A 23,142-nucleotide genomic window follows, 5' to 3' on the forward strand; every position below is an offset into this window, starting at 1 on the left:
ACTGTGCTTATAAATGACTTGACTAATGGGTATTATGTATGAATATGCTTTATAAATGATGAATTCCTAATTTACTATGCTTAACTACTGCTTAATATGTGAAGTTAAAACATTTATACTGTGCTTGTAATGACTTACTAATGGGTATTAATGTATGAATAATGCTTTATAAATGATGAATTCCTAAGTTACTAATGCTTAACTAATGCTTATAATGTGAAGTTAAAACATTTATAACTGTGCTTGTAAATGACTTACTAATGGGTATTAATGTATGAATACTGCTTTATAAATGATAAATTCCTAATTTACTAATGCTTAACTAATGCTTTATAGCATGTAGTTATTATAAAGTGTTACCGAAAGGGGTATGTGTTATGCATTAATATCAAAGAAAGTTGATTTGTATTATGCATTAATCAAAAAGAAAGATGATGTGAATATGCATAAATCTAAAATAAAGTTGATGTGTATATGCATTAATCTAAATAAGTGATGTTATATAGACATAATGAATAGTGATGATGACATAATGAATAGTGATGATGATTAATGAATGTGATGATATAATTAAGAGATAGTTGATGTGTATATGCATTAATCTAAATAAAGTTAATATGTATAAGCATTAATCAAAAAGAAAGTTTATGGTATATGCTTATTAAAAAGAAAGTTGATGTGTATGCATTAATTAAAAAGAAAGTTGATGTGTACATGAATTAATCTAAAAGAAAGTTGATGGGTGTATGAATTAAATGGTGGAGATAGAACATCCTAAGCACCTTTGATCTGATCATAGGGTCAAAAGCATAGACTATAAAGAGCAGACGCCGCATCAACCGCTACTGCCTACTGCGCTGACGAGACGTGGTCCGCCATCTTGGATCGGTCACCAGCTCCACTCAGTGGAACGTGTTTGGTGAAATGAGCTGTCAGCGTGTTTAATAATCAATCACACTGAATACAAAACTGATCTTCATGGGTTTTTTTGCTACAAAGGTCATACATGTAGCTATGAAACAGGACACATGGTTAGGCGTATTTTAATATTCATAGTGGGCTTAACTGTAATAGAATATTCTGATATGATATAAAGTCACCAGACGTCCGAGATCAAACTGGGAACATAATCCCCAAAAGGGAGACAAACGGGGACATTTCAGTTTGACTATCAATCTGATTGAAAAACCTAATGTTGTTTCTTTAAAAACAGAACAGGGACAGAGGTAGTTTTTTTTCTTCTGTATGTAGTTAGGGACAGACAACCAAAACGGGACTGTCCCCTAAATCCGAGGACGTCTGGTCACCCTAGACCAGTGATTCCCGAAGTGGGGGTCGGGACCCACAGGGCGGTTCGCGAGCCAGAGGGGGGGGGGGGGGGGGGCGCAGGTTGATTTCCAGAAATAATTAAAATTTAAATTTAAAATAGCATATGTTGGCCATGATTTTAACACAAGATAAAACTATTGTGTTATTTTGTGTTGTCAATAAGCTCGTGTTTGGATACGCCTGCAATGTTTATATACATTATAGTGGGGGGGTCGCAACTCACTTGGACCGTTACTTTTGGGGTTTGTGGCTGAAAGTTTTGGGAACCCTGCCCTAGACCATAGACCCTAGACCAGACATCCTCGGTGTATATCATTTGTAAATGATGGTATTTGCAAATACCCTTACATCACATATGTGATGTAGACTATAATAGGTTAAATACCAAATCACACATTCTAAATACGATAGGGAAGAAGAACAGATGTGACCGTAAATTCAGATATTTAAGTACAAGAAACAATATGATTATGTTATTAGAGTCTACTTGAAGCTTTTTATATTTGTTTCTCTCTTTGTCACACACACACACACACACACACACACACACACACACACAGAGTACTACCACCTTGTCTGCATATATATATATATATATAGATATATATATATATATATATATATATATATTTGTTCCTTGTGGTTCCTAAGTCTCCAAAAGTAGAAAGGGAGCCAGAGTGTTCAGCTATCAAGCTCCTCACCAGGTTCCCGTTTGGTTCAGGAGGCAGACACCATCTCCACATTTAAGAGTAGGCTTGAGACTTTCCTCTTTGATGAAGCTTAAGGTAGTTCTGGCTCAGTTTTTCCTTGCTTCTTTCGCCTAGTTCTTGCTCTTGGTGGGAATTTCCGGTTTCTGTAAATAACATCACAGAAGATGGTCTGGACCTGCTCTTTTATGAAAAGCGCAATGAGATAAGTGTTGTTGTGATTTGGCGCTATATAATAAAATTGAATTGAATTAAATTACCTGAACCTCCCCTGTTTGAAACAGGGCGGAAACACATTTCTTTGTTTGTATTGACTTCGCACAATCAAACTCTGCAAAGTTAACTCTCCATGACATTCACGGAAAAATCTCCCTGACGTGAAATCGTGGCCAGGCCTGCCGAAGTTTCCCCAGTGCAGTAGTCATCACATTCAGAGATTCAGGAGTATCCTGTCGAAATTGATGCAGAAAAACTAGTCCACGCATTGGTTACTTCTAAGCTGGATTACTCCAGCTTTTTATCAGGCTGCTTAAAGAGTCCATAAAGATTCTTCAGCTGATCCAGAATGCTGCAGCACGTGTTCTGATAGGAACCAGGAAAGAGATCACATCTCTCCTGGTTTGGCTTCTCTGCATTGGCTTCCTGTAAAATCCAGAATAGAATTAAAATCCTTCTTCTCACCTACAAAGCTCTTCATGTTCAAGCACCATCTTATCTTAAAGAGCTCATTGTACCTTATTACCCCACCAGAGCACTGCGCTCCAGAATGCAGGGTTCCTTGTGGTTCCTAAAGTCTCCAAAAGTAGAATGGAGCCAGAGTGTTCAGCTATCAAGCTCTTCACCAGGTTCCCGTTTGGGTTCAGGAGGCAGACACCATCTCCACATTGAGAGTAGGCTTGAGACTTTCCTCTTTGATGAAGCTTAAAGGTAGTTCTGGCTCAGTTTTCCTTGCTTCTTTCGCCTAGTTCTTGCTCTTGGTGGGAATTTCCGGTTTCTGTAAATAACATCACAGAAGATGGTCTGGACCTGCTCTTTTATGAAAAGCGCAATGAGATAAGTGTTGTTGTGATTTGGCGCTATATAAATAAAATTGAATTGAATTAAATTACCTGAACCTCAACTTCCTAGCCTCATAGTTGATGTTTTACATTCTTGGATCCGTCTTAGGTTCCTGCTGTCTGCCTACGTTCCTGGATCCTGAAGTAGGTGATCATATCGTCACTGAAACATATCTTTGATAGCAGGATCATTCTCAATCCTTTTGTAAAACCTTTGTCTTTCTTGGAGTATATCCACTATAATACATTCTTAAAAATGTCATATCTTTTGCTATGGTTGGGCCTCGTATCCAAACTACTCTGGCAGATGATACTAGTGTCGACTTAGCCTTGGGAAATAATTAGCAGCTGGTAGACAGATCTCCCCATCGGGAATAAAACCCCAGTCTTCCGTGTGAGAGGCGGAGGCGACCATCCAAAGTTTCAGTAGTATTGTGGTTTTTGTGTTGGAACAAGTTGCACTGTTTGAAATAAGCTTTTGAGATACAAGAACGTCTTCACTTGGGACAGCAATTGACTCCCAACCCGATGGAGAAATCCTGAGCTTTGAGATTTGGAGGGGCTGACTTTGATTACGAATGCTTGACACTGGACTTCAATCTGCCCCAGTGGGCGCTGTAGAGCACTGTTTGATGAAGCCCACAGAACAACATAATCTGGAAAGAGCAGAAAGGAATTATAAGGTGCCCAGACTTGACACTCTCCCACCTTCTGCTGCGCCTTGTGAGGTGCTGTTCATGTCCAGTAGATATGCTTTTTCCATGGCTTGACGATATTCCCATTTAGGGTCAGGAGTTCTCCTCCCATGCTGAACACAGCCTGAGCCAAGGCACGCTTTCCCCCTCATGATTCACCCAGTGGAAGCTGTAGATCAATGCCTGATAAAGCCAAATGAACCACATAGTCTGCAAAGAGCATAAATGGAATTGCAAGGTGGCTAGACTTGACACTCTCCCAACTCCTGCGGCACCTTGTGACGTTTTGTTCACGTCCAGGAGTTGTGCTCTTTCAATCGCTTGAAAATATTCCCATTTAGGATCAGGAGTTCTCCTTCCATGCTGAACACAGCTTGAGCCAAGGCCCACTTCCCGAGTAGTCCCACGCGTTCGCCGGGACTTCCTCGAGGCCTTGCATCGGTTAGCTGGTAGAAAAATCTCCCCGTCGGGGAATCGAACCCCGATCTTCCGCGTGACAGGCGGAGATACTGTCCATTATACTAACGAGGAATGCCCAAGCTAAATATTTGGCACATCAAGAAATAGGTGGCGCTATTCCAACATTCAGACCACAGTCAATGCATGTAGAAATATTTAGGTTTACTACATATTTGCTATCATTCAAATCCATGACAAAGCATCTGTGACTGAATCTAGTTTAAAATATCTATTTTGTAGTTTTTTGAACATTTGCAGTAAAATAAAAATGGTGCATTTTCCCCACAATATGCAAAATAAATGCTTTTCGTCAGTTTCCGTAGTGTAGTGGTTATCACGTTCGCCTAACACGCGAAAGGTCCCCTGTTCGAAACAGGGCGGAAACACATTTCTTTGTTTGTATTGACTTCGCACAATCAAACTCTGCAAAGTTAAACTCTCCATGACATTCACGGAAAAATCTCCCTGATGTGAAATCGTGGCCAGGCCTGCCGAAGTTTCCCCAGTGCAGTAGTCATCACATTCAGAGATTCAGGAGTATCCTGTCGAAAATTGATGCAGAAAAACTAGTCCACGCATTTGTTACTCTAAGCTGGATTACTCCAGTTCTTTATTATCAGGCTGCTTAAAAGAGTCCATAAAGATTCTTCAGCTGATCCAGAATGCTGCAGCACGTGTCTGATAGGAACCATAAAAGAGATCACATCTCTCCTGGTTTGGCTTCTCTGCATTGGCTTCCTGTAAAATCCAGAATAGAATTTAAAATCCTTCTTCTCACCTACAAAGCTCTTCATGTTCAAGCACCATCTTATCTTAAAGAGCTCATTGTACCTTATTACCCCACCAGAGCACTGCGCTCCCAGAATGCAGGGTTCCTTGTGGTTCCTAAAGTCTCCAAAAGTAGAATGGGAGCCAGAGTGTTCAGCTATCAAGCTCCTCACCAGGTTCCCGTTTGGGTTCAGGAGGCAGACACCATCTCCACATTTAAGAGTAGGCTTGAGACTTTCCTCTTGATGAAGCTTATAGGTAGTTCTGGCTCAGTTTTTCCTTGCTTTTTTCGCCTAGTGCTTGCTCTTGGTGGGAATTTTCCGGTTTCTGTAAATAACATCACAGAAGATGGTCTGGACCTGCTCTTTTATGAAAAGCGCAATGAGATAAGTGTTGTTGTGATTTGGCGCTATATAAATAAAATTGAATTGAATTAAATTACCTGAACCTCAACTTCCTAGCCTCATAGTTGATGTTTTACATTCTTGGATCCGTCTTAGGTTCCTGCCGTCTGCCTACGTTCCTGGATCCTGAAGTAGGTGATCATATCGTCACTGAAAACATATCTTTGATAGCAGGATCATTCTCAATCCTTTTGTAAAACCTTTGTCTTTCTTGGAGTATATCCACTATAATACATTCTTAAAAAATGTCATATCTTTTGCTATGGTTGGGCCCAGGCACGGCGCCAGGATTTCAGTTTTGGATGGGCCAGACCAATTTTGGGTGGGCCTTAAATTAAAACATGATATCAAATCACTGTTTAACCTAATACAAATAACTACTATACTGTTATATTATATGTGCTAACATAATAGAGATTTCAATAGCTTGATGCTCTTTAAATATGTTGTAAAAAAACATTGTACAAACGTTTGGTTGTATAGGACGACCCTATCCGCGACCGCTCTCCTTGGTTCTGCCCAGAGAGGAGCGCTTTGGAATCTCCATTACGCACCATACCTGGCTGCGCTATTACGCAAAGCCCCATAGACCTAAGACTGGAACAGTGGTCGGGCATTTAATATTTCCCCAAAACATAATTTAGTTCTGCTCGTATAACAGGAGGCCGAATATTTCACAATTCTGTTTATTTGTTTTTATGTTTTCAACACTACAGATCAACAACACCTCCCGACAGTTTCATTCAATACTCAGGCACAGAACTTGTTCATTGACGTCATCTGTCGTGTAAAACTCAAGTTATTTCCGAAAGAGACAAACTGTTACTTTAGTGTGATTCATGTTATAACCATATTTAACAAAAGGAAATAAATCACATTAACAACAGACAGCGCTGATAACAAGGGGAGCCCAGGAGGGAAAAAGAACAGTAACAAGCTGATATAGAAATAGAAATGCGCCTGTAGATTTGTAACGGGTTATGAATCGATTATTTTAATATATCTCAATACAGACAGAGTAGCCTTCACATACTCTTATCCCCTCGTGGTACACAATTAAACTCGCTAAAAAGGCCTAGAAGAAGCGAACATGGAACGACTCATTCCCTCTTTTTCTCTCTGCTATGTTACTAACTTTCAACATGTAGCCTACGGATTCATCGCATGTTTTTAGGTCGCCTCGCACACACACACACTGACACAAATTACAGCAGTAGTCGGCGGGGTTTGCTCTTTAAAATGTAGATGATATCATCGAAGTCAAGAGTTACTGTAAGCTCTCGTATGTCAACAGACACAGAGACATAAGGCGAGACGTAAGCATGGTGCTCCTGTTTGGTGTTTTAATCCGATTGACACTGGAAAAGACGCGTTCAACTGTACAGGAAGTCATCGGCAGTGTTATCAGAGCTTTTAGGAAAGCATGGATATTTGGGAAAACGTCCTCATTGACCAGCTGGTGTCATTTGTATGAAGGCTAGGAGACATCAGGACTGCTGCAGATGCCATGAGGCCATAGGTGTCACTGTGGAATCGAGTGTTCAGTTCGCTAAGCTGGTAGTCTAGCGCGTTGGAAATGTTGCGCAGATCGATGTCACTTAATAGACAAACAACTTTTTTTTTAATTAAGTTAAAAACTACTTAAGATTTAGACTATTTAGCACAAATTATGAGATAATTTGACACTTTTTAATAATTCTTTATAATTAATATAGCCTATTATATTCTTTTTTTTTTAATGAAAATTTGTGGGTGGGCCTGTTGAAAAGTGGGTGGGCCTAGGCCCGTCAGGCCCACCCATGACGCCGTGCCTGGTTGGGCCTCGTATCCAAACTACTCTGGCAGATGATACTAGTGTCGATTTAGCCTTGGGAAATAATTAGCAGCTGGTAGACAGATCTCCCCATCGGGAAATAAAACCCCAGTCTTCCGTGTGAGAGGCGGAGGCGACCGTCCAAAGTTTCAGTAGTATTGTGGTTTTTGTGTTGGAACTAGTTGCACTGTTTGAAATAAGCTTTTGAGATACGCTTGTGAAGCTTGTGAAGAACGTCTTCACTTGGGACAGCAATTGACTCCCAACCCGAAGGGAGAAATCCTGAGCTTTGAGATTTGGAGGGGCTGACTTTGATTACGAATGCTTGACACTGGACTTCAATCTGCCCCAGTGGGTGCTGTAGATCACTGTTTGATGAAGCCCACAGAACAACATAATCTGGAAAGAGCAGAAGAGGAATTATAAGGTGCCCAGACTTGACACTCTCCCACCTTCTGCTGCGCCTTGTGAGGTGCTGTTCATGTCCAGTAGATATGCTTTTTCCATCGCTTGACGATATTCCCATTTAGGGTCAGGAGTTCTCCTCCCATGCTGAACACAGCCTGAGCCAAGGCACGCTTTCCCCCTCATGATTCACCCCAGTGGAAGCTGTAGATCAATGCCTGATAAAGCCAAATGAACCACATAGTCTGCAAAGAGCATAAATGGAATTCCAAGGTGGCTAGACTTGACACTCTCCAAACTCCTGCGGCACCTTGTGACGTTTTGTTCACGTCCAGGAGTTGTGCTCTTTCAATCGCTTGAAAATATTCCCATTTAGGATCAGGAGTTCTCCTTCCATGCTGAACACAGCTTGAGCCAAGGCCCACTTTCCCGAGTAGTCCCACGCGTTCGCCGGGACTTCCTCGAGGCCTTGCATCGGTTAGCTGGTAGAAAAAGCTCCCTGTCGGGGAATCGAACCCCGATCTTCCGCGTGACAGGCGGAGATACTGTCCATTATACTAACGAGGAATGCCCAAGCTAAATATTTGGCACATCAAGAAATAGGTGGCGCTATTCCAACATTCAGACCACAGTCAATGCATGTAGAAATATTAGGTTTACTACATATTTGCTATCATTCAAATCCATGACAAAGCATCTGTGACTGAATCTAGTTTAAAATCTCTATTTTGTAGCTTTTTGAACATTTGCAGTAAAATAAAAATAGTGCATTTTCCCACAAATATGCAAAATAAATGCCTTTTGTCAGTTTCCGTAGTGTAGTGGTTATCACGTTCGCCTAACACGCGAAAGGTCACCTGTTCGAAACAGGGCGGAAACACATTTCTTTGTTTGTATCGACTTCGCACAATCAAACTCTGCAAAGTTAAACTCTCCATGACCTTCACGGAAAAATCTCCCTGACGTGAAATCGTGGCCAGGCCTGCCGAAGTTTCCCCAGTGCAGTAGTCATCACATTCAGAGATTCAGGAGTATCCTGTCGAAAATTGATGCAGAAAAACTAGTCCAAGCATTGGTTACTTCTAAGCTGGATTACTCCATTCTTTATTATCAGGCTGCTTAAAAGAGTCCATAAAGATTCTTCAGCTGATCCAGAATGCTGCAGCACGTGTTCTGATAGGAACCAGGAAAAGAGATCACATCTCTCCTGGTTTGGCTTCTCTGCATTGGCTTCCTGTAAAATCCAGAATAGAATTTAAAATCCTTCTTCTCACCTACAAAGCTCTTCATGTTCAAGCACGCAAGCAAGCTTGTGTTGGAACAAGTTTCCTTGTCAGCTCTGCGTCCAGCAAAGAAGTCACAGCGCCTTAGGCTAACTAAAAAGCTTACAGCACCAGGTATTCCCAGGCGGTCTCCCATCCAAGTACTAAGCCGGCCCAACCCTGCTTGGCTTCCGAGATCAGACGAGAGCGGGCGCTTTCAGGGTGGGTTAGGGGTTAGGGGTTAGGGTTAAGTGTAGGGTTTTCGCATTGACAATGAAATGAAAATCTCACTTCCAACAGACAGGAAAATGGAACTTCCAGATTCCATATTCCAAAATAAATAATTCAAAATGTGGAATTCAAGAATCAGTTCACGAGTGACCACTAGAGTTCAGCAAAACCTTAAAAATTGCCAAATTCCAGATTTTGATCTAAAATTACAGAAAATTATCACTACAGGCAATGTGACCCAGAGTAGCAAATTTTAATAGAAATTACTCTAAATCCATATTTTCATATATTATCATCTTAAAATCTTAATTATTTAACAGATATTTTAATTAAGTGTTTATTAACTTCCTTTTGTGTCATAAGTGTCAAAATTGACAGGATTTACCAGAGCAACCCCGGCATTCAGCCAAAAGGGTTCCTAAGTCTCTATTCCATTGTTGTTCCCCAAATGGGCCCCGAGACGAGGGCTAATGCTGGGAAGGGGCGAATATGCAATATATGAAGGGTGCATTGTAGAGCGACAAGCGAAGCATAGTTTGAATGGGCTGGACAAGCTGAGCCTAGGCGTCTTTGAGCCAAAGCTTTAACCACTTCCTGTCCAAAATTTAGGGGGAACGAATAATGATAATTTTAATCTCTTTAAACCTCTTATAAACACTGGAAAATATATGATTTTCTCGCCTAAATTTTTACCCCCTAAAAAGTGCTGCAGTTTCCACATGCTTTGGCCCTCTGTGATGACCCTGAGGTCATTGTGAAGCTAACACTCTCAATTGTTGTTTCTAGTGGCATTGTGACACTAGGCCTTACTGACACAGAGCTACACAGGTTAGAACACAGAATTTCTATTTCCGTCCAAGTAAATCATCTGAAAAATTAATAAAAGCACTACTGTAAGCATATTACAGGTGCTATATATTAAAATAGTACCCTAGTCACATGTCTCAACTTAGAACAGAAAAAATCCAGAAGAAAATTACTTATAAAATGGATTTTATATGAATGTATTTCTACAGATATGTCTGTGCGTTTATCTCATTTCTTATTTCTAAAAAAGCCCAAAAGTGCTAAATACATAACTTCTGAAATACAAAAACACATCCACATCACTCACACACATGCCTTAAAGAAGTACATACATAGATTTATAGGAATAAGTAATCATAATTTGATGAAATGGTGAAATGCCATAAGACGGCCTTATTTTTGCAATGAAAGGGCTGGAGACCATCCCAGGGATAGTTTTTTTTGGCCATGTTTGATATCATTCAACTCGTCTTCCTATTGGCTACACAGGAATGCCAGTTTTATTACCTTTTTCTCTGACTGGTGGGAAATGCTGTCAGTTTTTCCCACGTGGGCCCAATGGTGACTGTGGGATTTGATTGGCTTACCTTGGGAGTATCTTGAGAAATACTGATGCTATTGGCTGAGAACAAAGTTCATTGGAAACTGCACAACCCACAGATTCCGAAGGTGTGCCGAGTGAGAATGTAGCGCGCACACGGAAAAAGATACACGCGATCAAAACCGAGAAATGATGCATGATCTAGATTTCTGAACGTCGAAACTTGGCCAGAAACTACAAGATTGTGAGGGGACCAGATAATTATGGATTACAAGGCTTGGATATTCTAATAGCTTGGACTGTTAGGCATGTAGGAAAACAAAGTCTTTAGCGATCTTTCACCGCTGCACTGTAAAACATTTCACCGTAAATTTACAGTAATATACTGGCAGCAGCTTCGCCAGTAAACTACTGTTAATTTACAGTAAGCATACTGTATTTTATAATTAAGGTATTTTACTGTAAACGGGTATACAGTTACTTACTGTATTATTTGAATTTACAGTAATATACTGGCAGCAGCTTCGCCAGTAAACTACTGTTAATTTACAGTAAGCATACTGTATTTTATAATTAAGGTATTTTACTGTAAACGGGTATACATATTGGCAATCTCAGTATACTGATCCAGAAGAAGAAATTCCGCATTTTTAAATATACCTCAGGGAACACTGCAATAAATAATTTGTCCTAAATAACAATGAAAAAGCAAGATTCAAAATCTAATTAATTATTTATTTCAATCAAAAATGTAGGAACTCATCTTTTAACTGCTTGGCTCAATCATGCAGTAATCATTATATCAACAATTTATCAAACGTCAATGCACTTGAATGGGGCCAAACAGTACAGCCGCAAGAACTTAACTAAACACAAAAACTAGCAGTATTGGCCTTTTATCTGCAGATATTGTTAAATGATTATCAATAAATAATAACTGCAGCTAAACAAAACAATACAAAAGAAACTCAAACAAAGTCCCACTTGAAGTCATTGAGCTTCCTTATCAGGGTGCAGACATGCGGGTTCACTGTAGAAGGTTTCTTCTGGACCATCTTTCCAGTTTTTCTGCTGGGGGTTGGTCCACTGTGTGCCTTTGATCCTCTCTCAGGATTAATCCCCATGCAGATCCTAAATGACAATGGAACAACACAAAGGTTAATGAAGAAATGGTTCATTTTGGAGAAGATATACTCTTTTAGTGTTAAAGTCACTACAACTTAATTTGTATTTTTCTTATACAAGCAGTATTCAGCTACTAAACAAGATTAAAAACTGTATAATATTTATGCCAATGGAGAAGTACACATTCCAAAGGAAATAAACAATACAGTTACCAATAATTTAGAAATGTCCAGAAATAATTTCTGGAAAAGATATTTTACAGCATAATACAACTAAGTTCAATTTATTCCTTCTGCATTTGTTGGTAACCTTTCATGAACATTAGAGCTGTTGTTACAGTATTATTTTAGAAAACTTTAATGAGGGAAATATTCTTTTATTTTGAAATGTCACAAAAAGTAATGATGCTTGACGGTGGGTAGTTATGGGGCTGCCGCTACAGCGTGACAAGTGACAATAGGCGGGGTTTTCGCGAAATTTCTTCAAACCACTAAGTATTTTTATTTAAGTCAATGTATATGCTTGTAGCACATCAGAAGCTTTAGCTACTGAAATTCAAATCTTGGAGCACTTAATCAATAAAAAGTCAATCCCGGTGCATAATACAGTCTGTGTGGAAAATCTCCTACCTCTGAATGAACTCCAACGAGCATGCAGCCTGGTCCTGGTACTGCAGGTTAAAGTTGTAGTATGTTGACAGTAGAACAGCAAGCCCCAGCACAAAGGACCCCCCTCACTGACAACCTGGCCCTCCACGCTCACACACCCCCGCTGATCAGTCAGCAAAGTTGGACCTAAAAGAAATAGGAATAGTTAATAGAGTTGGTAACAATATGATTTCACTGTACATAAATTCATTTGATTTGAATTTATTTACATAGGGTTGGGAAAAAAATTGCTTCAGTAATTTCATTACAACTTGTGTGTGACAAATACTGCATGTCAAAACCAAACAAAATAAGCTTAGATTCATAAGTTTATTTTTTTTAATCACGTATGGAAATGTCTTCATATTTATGGCTATGGTAGAATTATACATTGTTTTACAAATATAAAACTAAAAATTATTTTTTCTATGGCATTTGGCTTTACCCAACTAATACAAAGCCTGATGACTTTCCGTCAGTGTATTTCCCCCGTAGCCCACGGTGTGTTAGGTCATAACAACCAACATATTTTTGTTAATGCTCTGTAGTATTGACTGTTATATAAAAAAATGATAATAATGAGCTCAAAAAGGTAATGCAAAGTAGACTGCTATTCAAACAACGTACCGAGTACTATTAGTCTCGGGCTTTCAGGCAGCGGACAGTCTGGATCATGGCTGGAGTGGAAGACACCTGCAAAGAAAAAACATAACAAAAATGCAATAATTACCTTATAGTAACATTTTGATAGAAATTAAACATTTAAATTATAACATAGGGAAAGATATTGTGGGAGGAAAGGAGGATCGTGTATGTACTTTATGTATGTATTTCTCTGCTTTAATAATTGTTCTAAAATCAAACTGACATTGTCAGATTTATACTTACATCAGCTTCGATGATGAGGGCGTCCAGTGGTTCTTTGAAATGCGCCATCACCAGCTGGATGATGTTGGGAGCTGTCACACTGCAGCCAGCTCTGTAGAGAACAGCTTTAACGTCTTCATTGTTTGTGTTTTGTTTGAAGAATTCAGTGAGGATTTTGCCATGCTCTTCAACAAAGGCCTCGATTTTTCGTACAATTGGAACATCAGTCAGCAGTTCAAAATGAGAACACATGCATCTTGGCACAAACAAGTAGGGCCATTGCTGCTTCAAGTCTTCAAATGCTGGCCCTGGAATGGCATTTATCATTTGACGCTGCAGGTAGTACGTTGTCTCCATAAAGTTTATCACTTCTGCCCTTTCCACTCCTGACAAACCTTCTTGTGAAAAGATCTCCGTCATCCTTTGTCTCATCTCTTCCAAAGCTTCTGATGTCTCCTCAGGTGGAAGTTCAGGGTTCCATCGTATGCAGCCATAACTGTCTGCAGGTTGTCGTTGTGGTGTTTCCGCAGTCACTGCCTTAGATTTTCTCCGCCGAGCCAGGGTGTTGTTTCTGTTTAAATGCTCTACGCGTACTTTCATTTGAGATAAAATTGATTCATATCCTGCTCCTATTGTTGTTCTTCCATCATCCATTGTATCTGCAAACGACTGTGGATACTGTCTCACTATGGCCTTTGCAATCAGCAGACATTGGGCTCTGCTTGGATTCACTTCAAACTTTCTCATGTCATCAACAAGTATTCGAATAAACTGTCGCCTGTCCCCCGGCAGAGGCCTCTTTCCATTCTGAATGGCTGTACGCAGGGCAAGTGGCATTGTGTCCCACTTAATTTCAAAAGTGTCAGGCCAGTTTCCTACTCTCAGGTGAGGTGGAGACATTGGAGGAGAGGACATGGGGCTACTTGATAATGAAGAGGTCTCCATCAATGGGCTGCATGCAGACATCTGCCTGCGAAGGTCACAGCTGTTCTCTGGCTCTGCAATGACAACATTTTTCAATTTTAAGATAGTATGTTGTAGAGTCAGAATGATACCCCTCACTCACAAATTTATAGATATTTGTAGTTTTGTATATAATTGCTGAATTAAGATCAATCATGTTACTATAAATTTTAGAAGCCACCTGTGAATGGGTAAAACTTGCTAAGTGTGTTGACAAAACACCATAATTTAATACCTGTACATATTTACTGAGACTTACATTTCTTTAATATGTTAATAGAAATATGATACACATTTATTTATTTTCTCTAATCTTCTTTTGTCATTGTACAGTATCTACTTTTATCTTCTAAATTATATTATTGTACTTTTTTATTATTGTCTTCTCTTCTTTTATCGTCACATTTTATTTATCTTCTCTTGTCTTAACTTCTATTAGTTTATTATCTATCGTCTTCTCTCATTAAGATAAATACAATTTTATAACTCATACAATATAGCTTGCAAATACACTCAAAAGGTTAGATTACCTTTGGGCTTCCAGGCTTCCAGCAGTTTTCTGCACTGAATTGGCCGGATGAACTCTTCCATGTCCTGCTCTCTCACATACTGCAAGTCTTCTCTGCTGTCCACTCCTTGCTGCATAAGCTTCTCAATCACATTTTGTAGTGACTCTGGAGCGATGCTGGGAAGAGTGCAGAGGATGGACTCTCTGATCAGAGCACTAGGGTCCAACATCCTATAGGGACGGGAAAGAGTGGTGAATTGCTATTACTGATAAACCCTGCATATCATACTCTGGCAGAGGATAGTAGTCCAGTAATTTGTCATGCTCAGTGCAAACATACTGTGCATCAGTTGTAAGGCAATGAACCCCTTGATCAACTAGACAAACAGATCTGCATTTTTCTGTGACAAAGAAGACCACAGAAGCATTTTGAGTTAGAATCAACTTAATCCTGCCAAAGACTAGTCCTTCATTGTCTTCCTCTAACACAACACACATGTTCTTTTTATAGCATGTACCCTTTACGGTAACTTCATGAGCAGCAACAGTGTTGCTTGGCAGAAAACTGAAATGAGCAACTGCCTTTTGTATCCTGTCGTTGTAGTCCGGTACAAAGAAATCTGTCCCTCCTGCTACAACTACACATTGTGGGAGGATATCCCCAGCACTATGGTATGCTTGCAGAAGCTGATGCCTTTCAGCAAGAATAGAAGGCAAGTTTTTGAAGTTGTGTAGTTTGCGAGCACACTGTTTAAAATAGGTATGCTTACTCTCAAATCGAAGCGTCCAGAGGCGTATGAGAGGCCCAAAACAGATGGTAAGATCTGGGTAATGTGATACATAATGGTGCTTTGGCTTCAATGGACTATCTGGAAAAGCTTCTTTTCGGCTTAGTAAATACTCATCTGTCAGAACTTTCAAATATGCTATCTGACCAGTGGTTATCTTTGGAGCACAGATCAGTTCAACAATGTGTCTGAGTTGCAGCACCAGTTGCCAAATATTGTTGTTCATCGGATTGAAAATCTTGTCCCCAATCAAGACTGGCAGAAGTCTAAGAAGACACCAATTCTGCACTGCATGTCCACTTAGTTTCTCACTTCCAGGATTGACATCACTCGGTTTATTGTTGGCGTCACTGCCAAGGTAACGGAAGTGATTAATGCGGCGGTTTAGTTCAATGTAAGTAAATTGCTTCTGCTCTGTAATGAGGTGTCTGATGTACAAGGCCAGATCGTATGATACAACACCTTCAAAAAGATCATGGCCTATGCAAGGAGGTAGCCCAGGTTTGCATACATGAAAGAAAGATAGTTCATTAAATTTTGAATCAAATTTAATGCCGGCAGATGAATCTGAGTTTGTTGCAACATTTTGCTGCACATGGCCATTGTACGATTCAACTGTCCTGGCTGAGGTCTTTGCCAAGGGGCAAGTAAGAAATGTCTTATGATCAATATCACAGAATCTGCAGAAGTAAATACTCCTGCTAAAATTTTCATTGAAACCACCGATATTGTGTGATCCCAGGTTATCACCAGCAATGGCACACAGTGTGCCTTTGTGCACTTTTCCATCAGACAAGGTCACACCATTTTCCTCTAAATCTTTTAGATCTATTACAAGTGATTACTGCCTGCCCGTGACTTCTGTCTGTTCACTCACGCCTGCGACCTGCTCACTGACACGCTCTGCCTTAATTTCTGCTCCTCTTTCTGACGTCGGATGGCTTGCAACACATCCTACTGCACTTTTTTTGTGCATCCTTGACAAATGTGATGAAAATGTAGACACCACAGAGAATACTTTATCACAGTTTGTATGTGGACAAGAAACTGACCTGCCCTCTTTAATATGGCTCTTTAAATGAGAGTGGAAATTTGAAATATTGTCACACTTGACGGTGCAAAAATCCACATGATAAGACATTATTTCATGGCCAACAAAAAGACTTGTAGCGTTAACGTTACCAGTTAGCCTCTTATTTTTATCTGGGTGATCTCTATATACATGAGTTTTGAAAACCGTTATGTTTCTGAATGTACGCTTACAATTAGGTATGGCACATTGAAAGGATAAGTTAGGGACATTACTGTGAATTTTCATATGCCTAACAAATGCAAATTTTGTGTCACAGTCATGACCACAGATTTGACAAAAGAACATTTTGAAATGTTCATCTGCTTAAAAAAAGAAAAGAAAAAAAAAGTCTGTTACCTATAGTTTTAGATGGAAAAGGAGCAAAAATTAAGCCGCGTTTACCATTTCAAATGCTCCTTAGCAAAAAAAAGTCCGCCAAGTGTATTTGAAAATTAAACATAGGAGCCACAAAATTGACAATAAAACCGTTTGAAAATGGATAGATAACACGTCAATATAATATCTTCGTTTGCACAAAAAACTCCGTTTTCTAAAGTTATAGTTTTAGAAGCAAATATGACTAAACAATGTTCATTAGCAAAACAAAAAAGTCCGCCTAAAATCTTTGGAAAAAAATTTAAATATGAAGCCACAAAACTGACCATGAAACCGTTTGAAAATAGATTAAAAATGAATAAAATCGTCAATAGTATAACATGCTCTTCTTTTGCACAAAAAGTCTGTTATCTAGCGAGTTAAAGTTATGGTTTTATAAGAAAGCCCGAGCAAATAGTAAGTTAGGGGAGATGCAGCACTGCGTTAAGGAGTTTTCTAAATGCGTGTACAGTGTAACGTTAAACTCCCTGAGCACAATCTCTCTATAGGGAAGCTAACGTTAATGCTGTTAGTGACCTGTCACACAACGTTAGCTAGCTAACATTACCCTACTCTACTAGCTAGCTAGCTTAACGTTAACGTTACTGGGTGATCGGCTGCCATATCTGACAAAAGATTCATCGATAAAACTGTTCTTAACAAAGCATGCAGGCAAACAAAAATAGTTTCAAACTTACATAAATGTTGAAAAATCCGCTGACTGGCGTCCTCTTGGTGCAGTTACTGTCCGTTTCCACGCGCTTTCCTCAGAGACTGATATGCATCAAGCCTGTCATCGTCTCACCCCCCCTCACCACACACACACACACTCTGCCGTGAAAAATGTTCTGTTATGTGCTAAATATTTTCTCACTAATTATTAGCTACTAATCTATTGTCTTAATAAAACACATTTGCTGCCCTGAAAGCTAATTTGGAAAGAGTAGCAACAGCAAAATGAGCTGCATGTCTTCAAATAGACTGGTAAGAAAAAGAAAGATTTCAAAGTGTAATCCCCGCTTTTTTCTTTAGTTTCCCGAGATGCACTGCGATTAACAGTAAATCTGTAATCTGCAACATTCTGCAAAAATGCGGTGTAATATTATTATTTTCTCCCAGAATGCAATGCCACTTACAGTATGATACTGTATACCATTAAAACAGTAAAATACTGTGAGATTTTAGCTGTAAATTTACATCAAAGGTTTACAGTGTAGGCTAACTTTGTTCTTAGCTTAAGGGAATAATTTATTATTAGCCTAAAGATATTTATTATAGAGACTATTTTATCTTAAAATAAGGGCTAATAGTATATGTAGCCTGTTAGCCATGTTTTGTGCCCTTAAGCCCTTTTATGAAGAAAGTTCATGATACTAGCTATGGCTTTAGTCTAGCATTGTCTCAAATTAACTAGACTGCAGGGGAAAATTGTTGTCTATAGGCTGTTAATGTTTAGTGTCTGCGGATAATTTGGCAGCATTAATTAAAATACATATTGGAAAAAATATGCAGGGGTGAGGTTTTGTGTGTGTGTGTTTTCTAATTAAGCTCTCTTTGTGTTTATTTTAGAATGGCACTTCAAAAGGTTGTTTCTGAGCGCCCACAGACCCCTTATTCGAGGCCTCCTCCACTCCACGTCACTGTGGTGGCGATGAGGGATGAGAGGTGGGTGGTGTCGTGGGGTTTTGATGAGGAGAGTGGGGTTGCCAAGGCCTTGACAACCAAACTCAACAGGCTTGTCATCATCAGTGACGGGTGCAGCCTGATTAAAATAACCTTATTTGAGGCCTTCGCAGGAAGAGTGAGCCAAGGCGGAGCATATATAATGCGTGGCTACAGCCTGCGGGGTGAGGGCCCACCATATGCCATTAATATAACCAAAGAAACGCAGTTCTTCAGGTCGGCCCCGGTGGAGGTGAGCGAGGAGCTGCGCACAAGAGCAGAACAACTTCTACGCCCCACCTCAACACTAACTGGAGTAAAGGACGGAAACCGTAAAGAGGGGTTCCTCACAGTACAGGGAGAGGTGGTAGAGGTGAGTTTTGAAAAAAAAATTATATTATGGGCTTGTTAGTACAACATGTCTATTTGACAATGATACACTGTATTGTTTTAAGATCTCCGCAGTAAAAATGGTGGAGGTGGGAAAAGATACAGTGCCATTGAAGACGGTGGTGCTGGAGCAGGTAAGCTATTTAATGTCAGCTTGTGTTTGGACCGATGATTATTAACCTTTTCCGAACCATGTACTGCTACAGGCCTACAGCTTCATGTAGTTGAATGTTACTTTTGTTTTTATTTAGAGGAAATATTCATGAAAATGGGAGCAAAGAAATTCTTATATTTTTCTTTCTGTTTTTTCTCGTGTTTTTTAAAGGACAAAGCACGGGTGTCCATCACTCTGTGGCGGGAGGCAGCCCTGTTCTCCTTTGATATAGGCAACGAGGCCAGGCTGAGACACCTGAGAAGACGCCAGTCCTCGTATGGCTGCCGTGTCCAGTCCACAAACTTCACAGTTTGTGAGGTAGGTTTTAGGATGAAGTTTCTATGATTTTATACATTATTTGATTGTTAATCTAAACATGAAAAACACACATGAACATGCAGCAGTATACGCCTTAAAATCCAACAAAGTCATTCATAATAATTTAAAAAATAATTAATATTTAACAAACTTAAATAATTATCTGTAATCAGTAAAGAGCCATTATGTATTTATTATTATTATTATTATAGTCTTCTTATATGTATGCTTAAAATGTTTTAAGATTTTTACCTTGTTTAAATAATAGTGAAATTAAAAATGTCAGATTTAATTTCAGCCATTGTGATCATCCTGTCCTTACATAATTGCAAAAATATGTGTTTTAAAGATGCTGGTGAACAAAAGGTTTATCGTGAGCGCGTTAGGGACCATTGAGATGGAGGGTAAAGCAGGAATGCTCCAACTTTTGACTGAGGGGGAAAAGGTTTTTCACATTGAGGAGGACCTTTGGCAATGGTAAAGCTGCCATTTTATGTTGAACTACACGTGAAGGGAAGGAGGGTCACTAAGGCCGAGGTAGTGAAGGGGGATGAATAAATACATTTTGTTGGGGGGGGAGAGATGTTATGTGTTGTAAAGCCTTGTTGTGTTTTGTATGTATGGAGTTTTTGAAAATGTAATAAAAGTCAAAATGTTTGCAACATGTTTTCATCGTATTTATAATATTTAGATATTTAGGAATGCTGTTGGAACAGTAATTGCCACCATGTCATATAGAAAGGTTTTAACCAATAGGGGAGAGACAGAGAAAAGTAGGCAGTGCAAACTCCGCGAATGCCACTAGACTCCATGCAAATAATCAGTGGTTTTATCATTGGTGCAAGATTTCTTAGAACTTATTCTTCTTCTGTTTAGAGTGTGTGTGTAAATATTAGGTTGTATATATTGTTTGTTTTTTGGTTAGTTTTTGTATGTACGAGCGCATCGTGACCAATATACGATCCAAAGCAAAATTCCTCGTATGTGTCATCATAGTTGGGGAAATAAATCTGATTCCCATTTTTACCAGCAACCCAGTTTAGCTTTAGCATTAAAAGCATTTTTTAATTTATTCCTTGTTTTTACATTAGTGGTGTTATTCAACTTAGTTAAACCCATTCTTTTTCAACTTCTTACTGATTTAAAATTTTCATCCAGTTTAGCATCTCTCTCTCTCTCTCTCTCTCTCTCACACACACACACACACACACACACACACACACACACACTCGGCACTGGAATGTTGGACTTTCCCTGAACGCCTCATAAAACGTAACTGCGCAGCTTTGAAGGAGGCGTCATTGTGGTCTAGAACTTTCTACAGTAAGTAGCCTAGCCTGTCTGTTATCTAATAACGCTTTTGAACGGTAGAAATACATCTGTTGTGTTTTTAAAAAATGGCTGGCGTCGCTTTCTACCTCATACAGAATGCAAACACGAATAAAGGGCGAAACGTTACAGCTTGGAAGATTATGCTTCGCTATCATTAGCTAATATTAGCGCCGATGCTAACGATAGCTAGCTAGCGCTAATATTAGTATGGCTTTACCTTCGGCGCTAATATTAGTATATAATAAAATTAACCAAGGTGCTATCATTACCTAATATTAGCGCCGATGCTAGCTTAGCTAGCGTTAACATCGACGCTAGCTAGCGTGCTTAGCTAGCGTTAGCATCGGCGCTAATATTAGCTAATGGTAGCACCGTGGTCATATTATGGTTAGCTGTTTTTAGCTAATTGTACCTTTGTTAACTGTTATAAAACAACATGTTAGTGCTTTAGCTAGCTATTGCCACTTGAAAAACAAACGTATGTTGCTCTGTCACACTGACTGTTACATATGCATATGTAACATATATCATGTAACAATATCGTTCAGCCCAATAACTCAGTTTGTCACTGTCTTAACAGAACATTTGTACTGCTGTACGTCATTGATTGGTAAGTATAGTAATGCTATAACTAAAAATTGATAATGCATCACATAACTTGACTGTAGATAACAATTTAGCATCCGTAACCTTAAAGTAAGTTAAGTAAGTAAACTAAGTTTTGTTTAGAAAAAAGCCACACACATACAGACAGACTATGTATGAATTTTATATTACAGTAATATAGACAAATCTTGATAATTTAATAAATTCCTGTTATGAACTCAACAATATGTTCACACACATGTATTTTGTAATGTGTTCCCATACACTTTGTTTGGCAGTAAATACTACTACCCAGCCAACATGTACATATGGGCCCCATATGGGTTACAAATGGGCTCAATGGGTACCAAGTGGGCATGGGCTTTAACTGGGCAAAATGTCTAGGCCCCATAGGGATATGAGTGGGCAAAGTGGGCATGGGATGGAAGTAGGCGATTTATGTGGCCCCATGTGGGTTACCTAACATGAGACCCACATGGAAAGCCCTGAGGGCCAACTCTAAGGGCACCATAGGGGATATGAGTGGGCAAAGTGGGCATGGGATGGAAGTAGGTGATTTATGTGGGCCCCATGTGGGTTACCTAACATGAGACCCACATGGAAAGCCCATGAAGGCCAACTCTAAGGGCCCCATAGGGGATATGAGTGGGCAAAGTGGGCATGGGATGGAAGTAGGAGATTTATGTGGGCCCCATGTGGGTTACCTAACATGAGACCACATGGAAAGCCCATGAAACCAACTCTAAGGGCCCCATAGGGGATATGAGTGGGCAAAGTGGGCATGGGATGGAAGTAGGCGATTTATGTGGGCCCCATGTGGGTTACCTAACATGAGACCCACATGGAAAGCCCATGAGGGCCAACTCTAAGGGCCCCATAGGGGATATGAGTGGGCAAGTGGGCATGGGATGGAAGTAGGCAATTTATGTGGGCCCCATGTGGGTTACCTAACATGAGACCCACATGGAAAGCCCATGAGGGCCAACTCTAAGTGCCCCATAGGGGATATGAGTGGGCAAAGTGGGCATGGGATGGAAGTAGGCATTTATGTGGGCCCCATGTGGGTTACCTAACATGAGACCCACATGGAAAGCCCATGAGGGCCAACTCTAAGGGCCCCATAGGGGATATGAGTGGGCAAAGTGGGCATGGGATGGAAGTAGGCGATTACTGTGGGCCCATGAGGGTTACCTAACATGAGACCCACATGGAAAGCCCTTGTGGGCCAACTTAAGGGCCCCAAAGGGGATATGAGTAGGAGAAGTGGTCATGGGATGGAAGTAGGCGGATTTATGTGGGCCCCATGTGGGTTTACCTAACATGAGACTCACATGTTACATGTTCCTCTTATTTTTAGAGCACTACTGGCCAAAGGTTAGGCAGCTTTCTGATGCTGTGTTGTTGTTTTTTTAATGTTTTTTTTTCTACAGAACTCTGTTATTTTTTGCATCTTAAAAACATCCAAATCCCAGTTAAACATGGGTGGACTATCTTTTATAATCATAATTAATGTAAATACAGACATATGATAGGCTTACATGGACATGTGAAACATTCTCAGTTCAGAATAAATCAGGGTATAAACCCTGATTAAGATCTACAGGTTATAGTTTCCTTCTTCATAACTCTGTGACTGTAGACATGAAAGCAACAAAATTCAGGAGTGCTGTAACAAGGTGGACTGCCGTTGGTGTTAGACTGGATTGCTCTGTATTCATACAGTCAATATTACAGTCAAACTTGCAAACAACGTGACAGCATTGTCATCAGCATTGTCTGCTGTGGCATGTTTGGCAGGTAGGCCTAGCGTGTGGTTGGACAGGCTTGTAAGGAGAGCTGGTTCTGTGGTTGGCCAG

At 39.8% G+C, this 23,142-nt stretch overlaps 1 protein-coding gene, 4 non-coding genes and 1 pseudogene across 5 annotated transcripts; 2 read left to right on the forward strand and 4 right to left on the reverse strand.

Moving 5' to 3' along the window:
- Positions 1-4,248: 4,248 nt before the first annotated feature.
- On the reverse strand, positions 4,249-4,320 carry trnad-guc (transfer RNA aspartic acid (anticodon GUC)). The gene has a single exon. It is a non-coding gene; the product is annotated as a tRNA-Asp (tRNA).
- A 241-nt stretch (positions 4,321-4,561) lies between these two features.
- On the forward strand, positions 4,562-4,634 carry trnav-aac (transfer RNA valine (anticodon AAC)). Its single transcript has one exon. It is a non-coding gene; the product is annotated as a tRNA-Val (tRNA).
- A 3,499-nt stretch (positions 4,635-8,133) lies between these two features.
- trnad-guc (transfer RNA aspartic acid (anticodon GUC)) lies at positions 8,134-8,205 on the reverse strand. Its single transcript has one exon. It is a non-coding gene; the product is annotated as a tRNA-Asp (tRNA).
- A 240-nt stretch (positions 8,206-8,445) lies between these two features.
- trnav-aac (transfer RNA valine (anticodon AAC)) lies at positions 8,446-8,518 on the forward strand. Its single transcript has one exon. It is a non-coding gene; the product is annotated as a tRNA-Val (tRNA).
- Positions 8,519-9,020: 502 nt separating this feature from the next.
- On the reverse strand, positions 9,021-9,139 carry LOC116674618 (uncharacterized; annotated as a pseudogene).
- A 3,748-nt stretch (positions 9,140-12,887) lies between these two features.
- Positions 12,888-14,819, reverse strand: LOC116674616 (uncharacterized). Its single transcript, XM_032507002.1, has 3 exons — positions 14,612-14,819; positions 13,140-14,116; positions 12,888-12,944 (listed from the first exon to the last, which is right to left on the reverse strand). Exons 1-3 carry the CDS (start codon positions 14,817-14,819, stop codon positions 12,888-12,890), a joined length of 1,242 nt encoding a protein of 413 aa, XP_032362893.1.
- Between the last annotated feature and the right edge of the window lie 8,323 nt (positions 14,820-23,142).

Source organism: Etheostoma spectabile, unplaced genomic scaffold, assembly GCF_008692095.1.
Source record: "Etheostoma spectabile isolate EspeVRDwgs_2016 unplaced genomic scaffold, UIUC_Espe_1.0 scaffold00000886, whole genome shotgun sequence".
Lineage (NCBI taxonomy): Eukaryota > Metazoa > Chordata > Actinopteri > Perciformes > Percidae > Etheostoma > Etheostoma spectabile.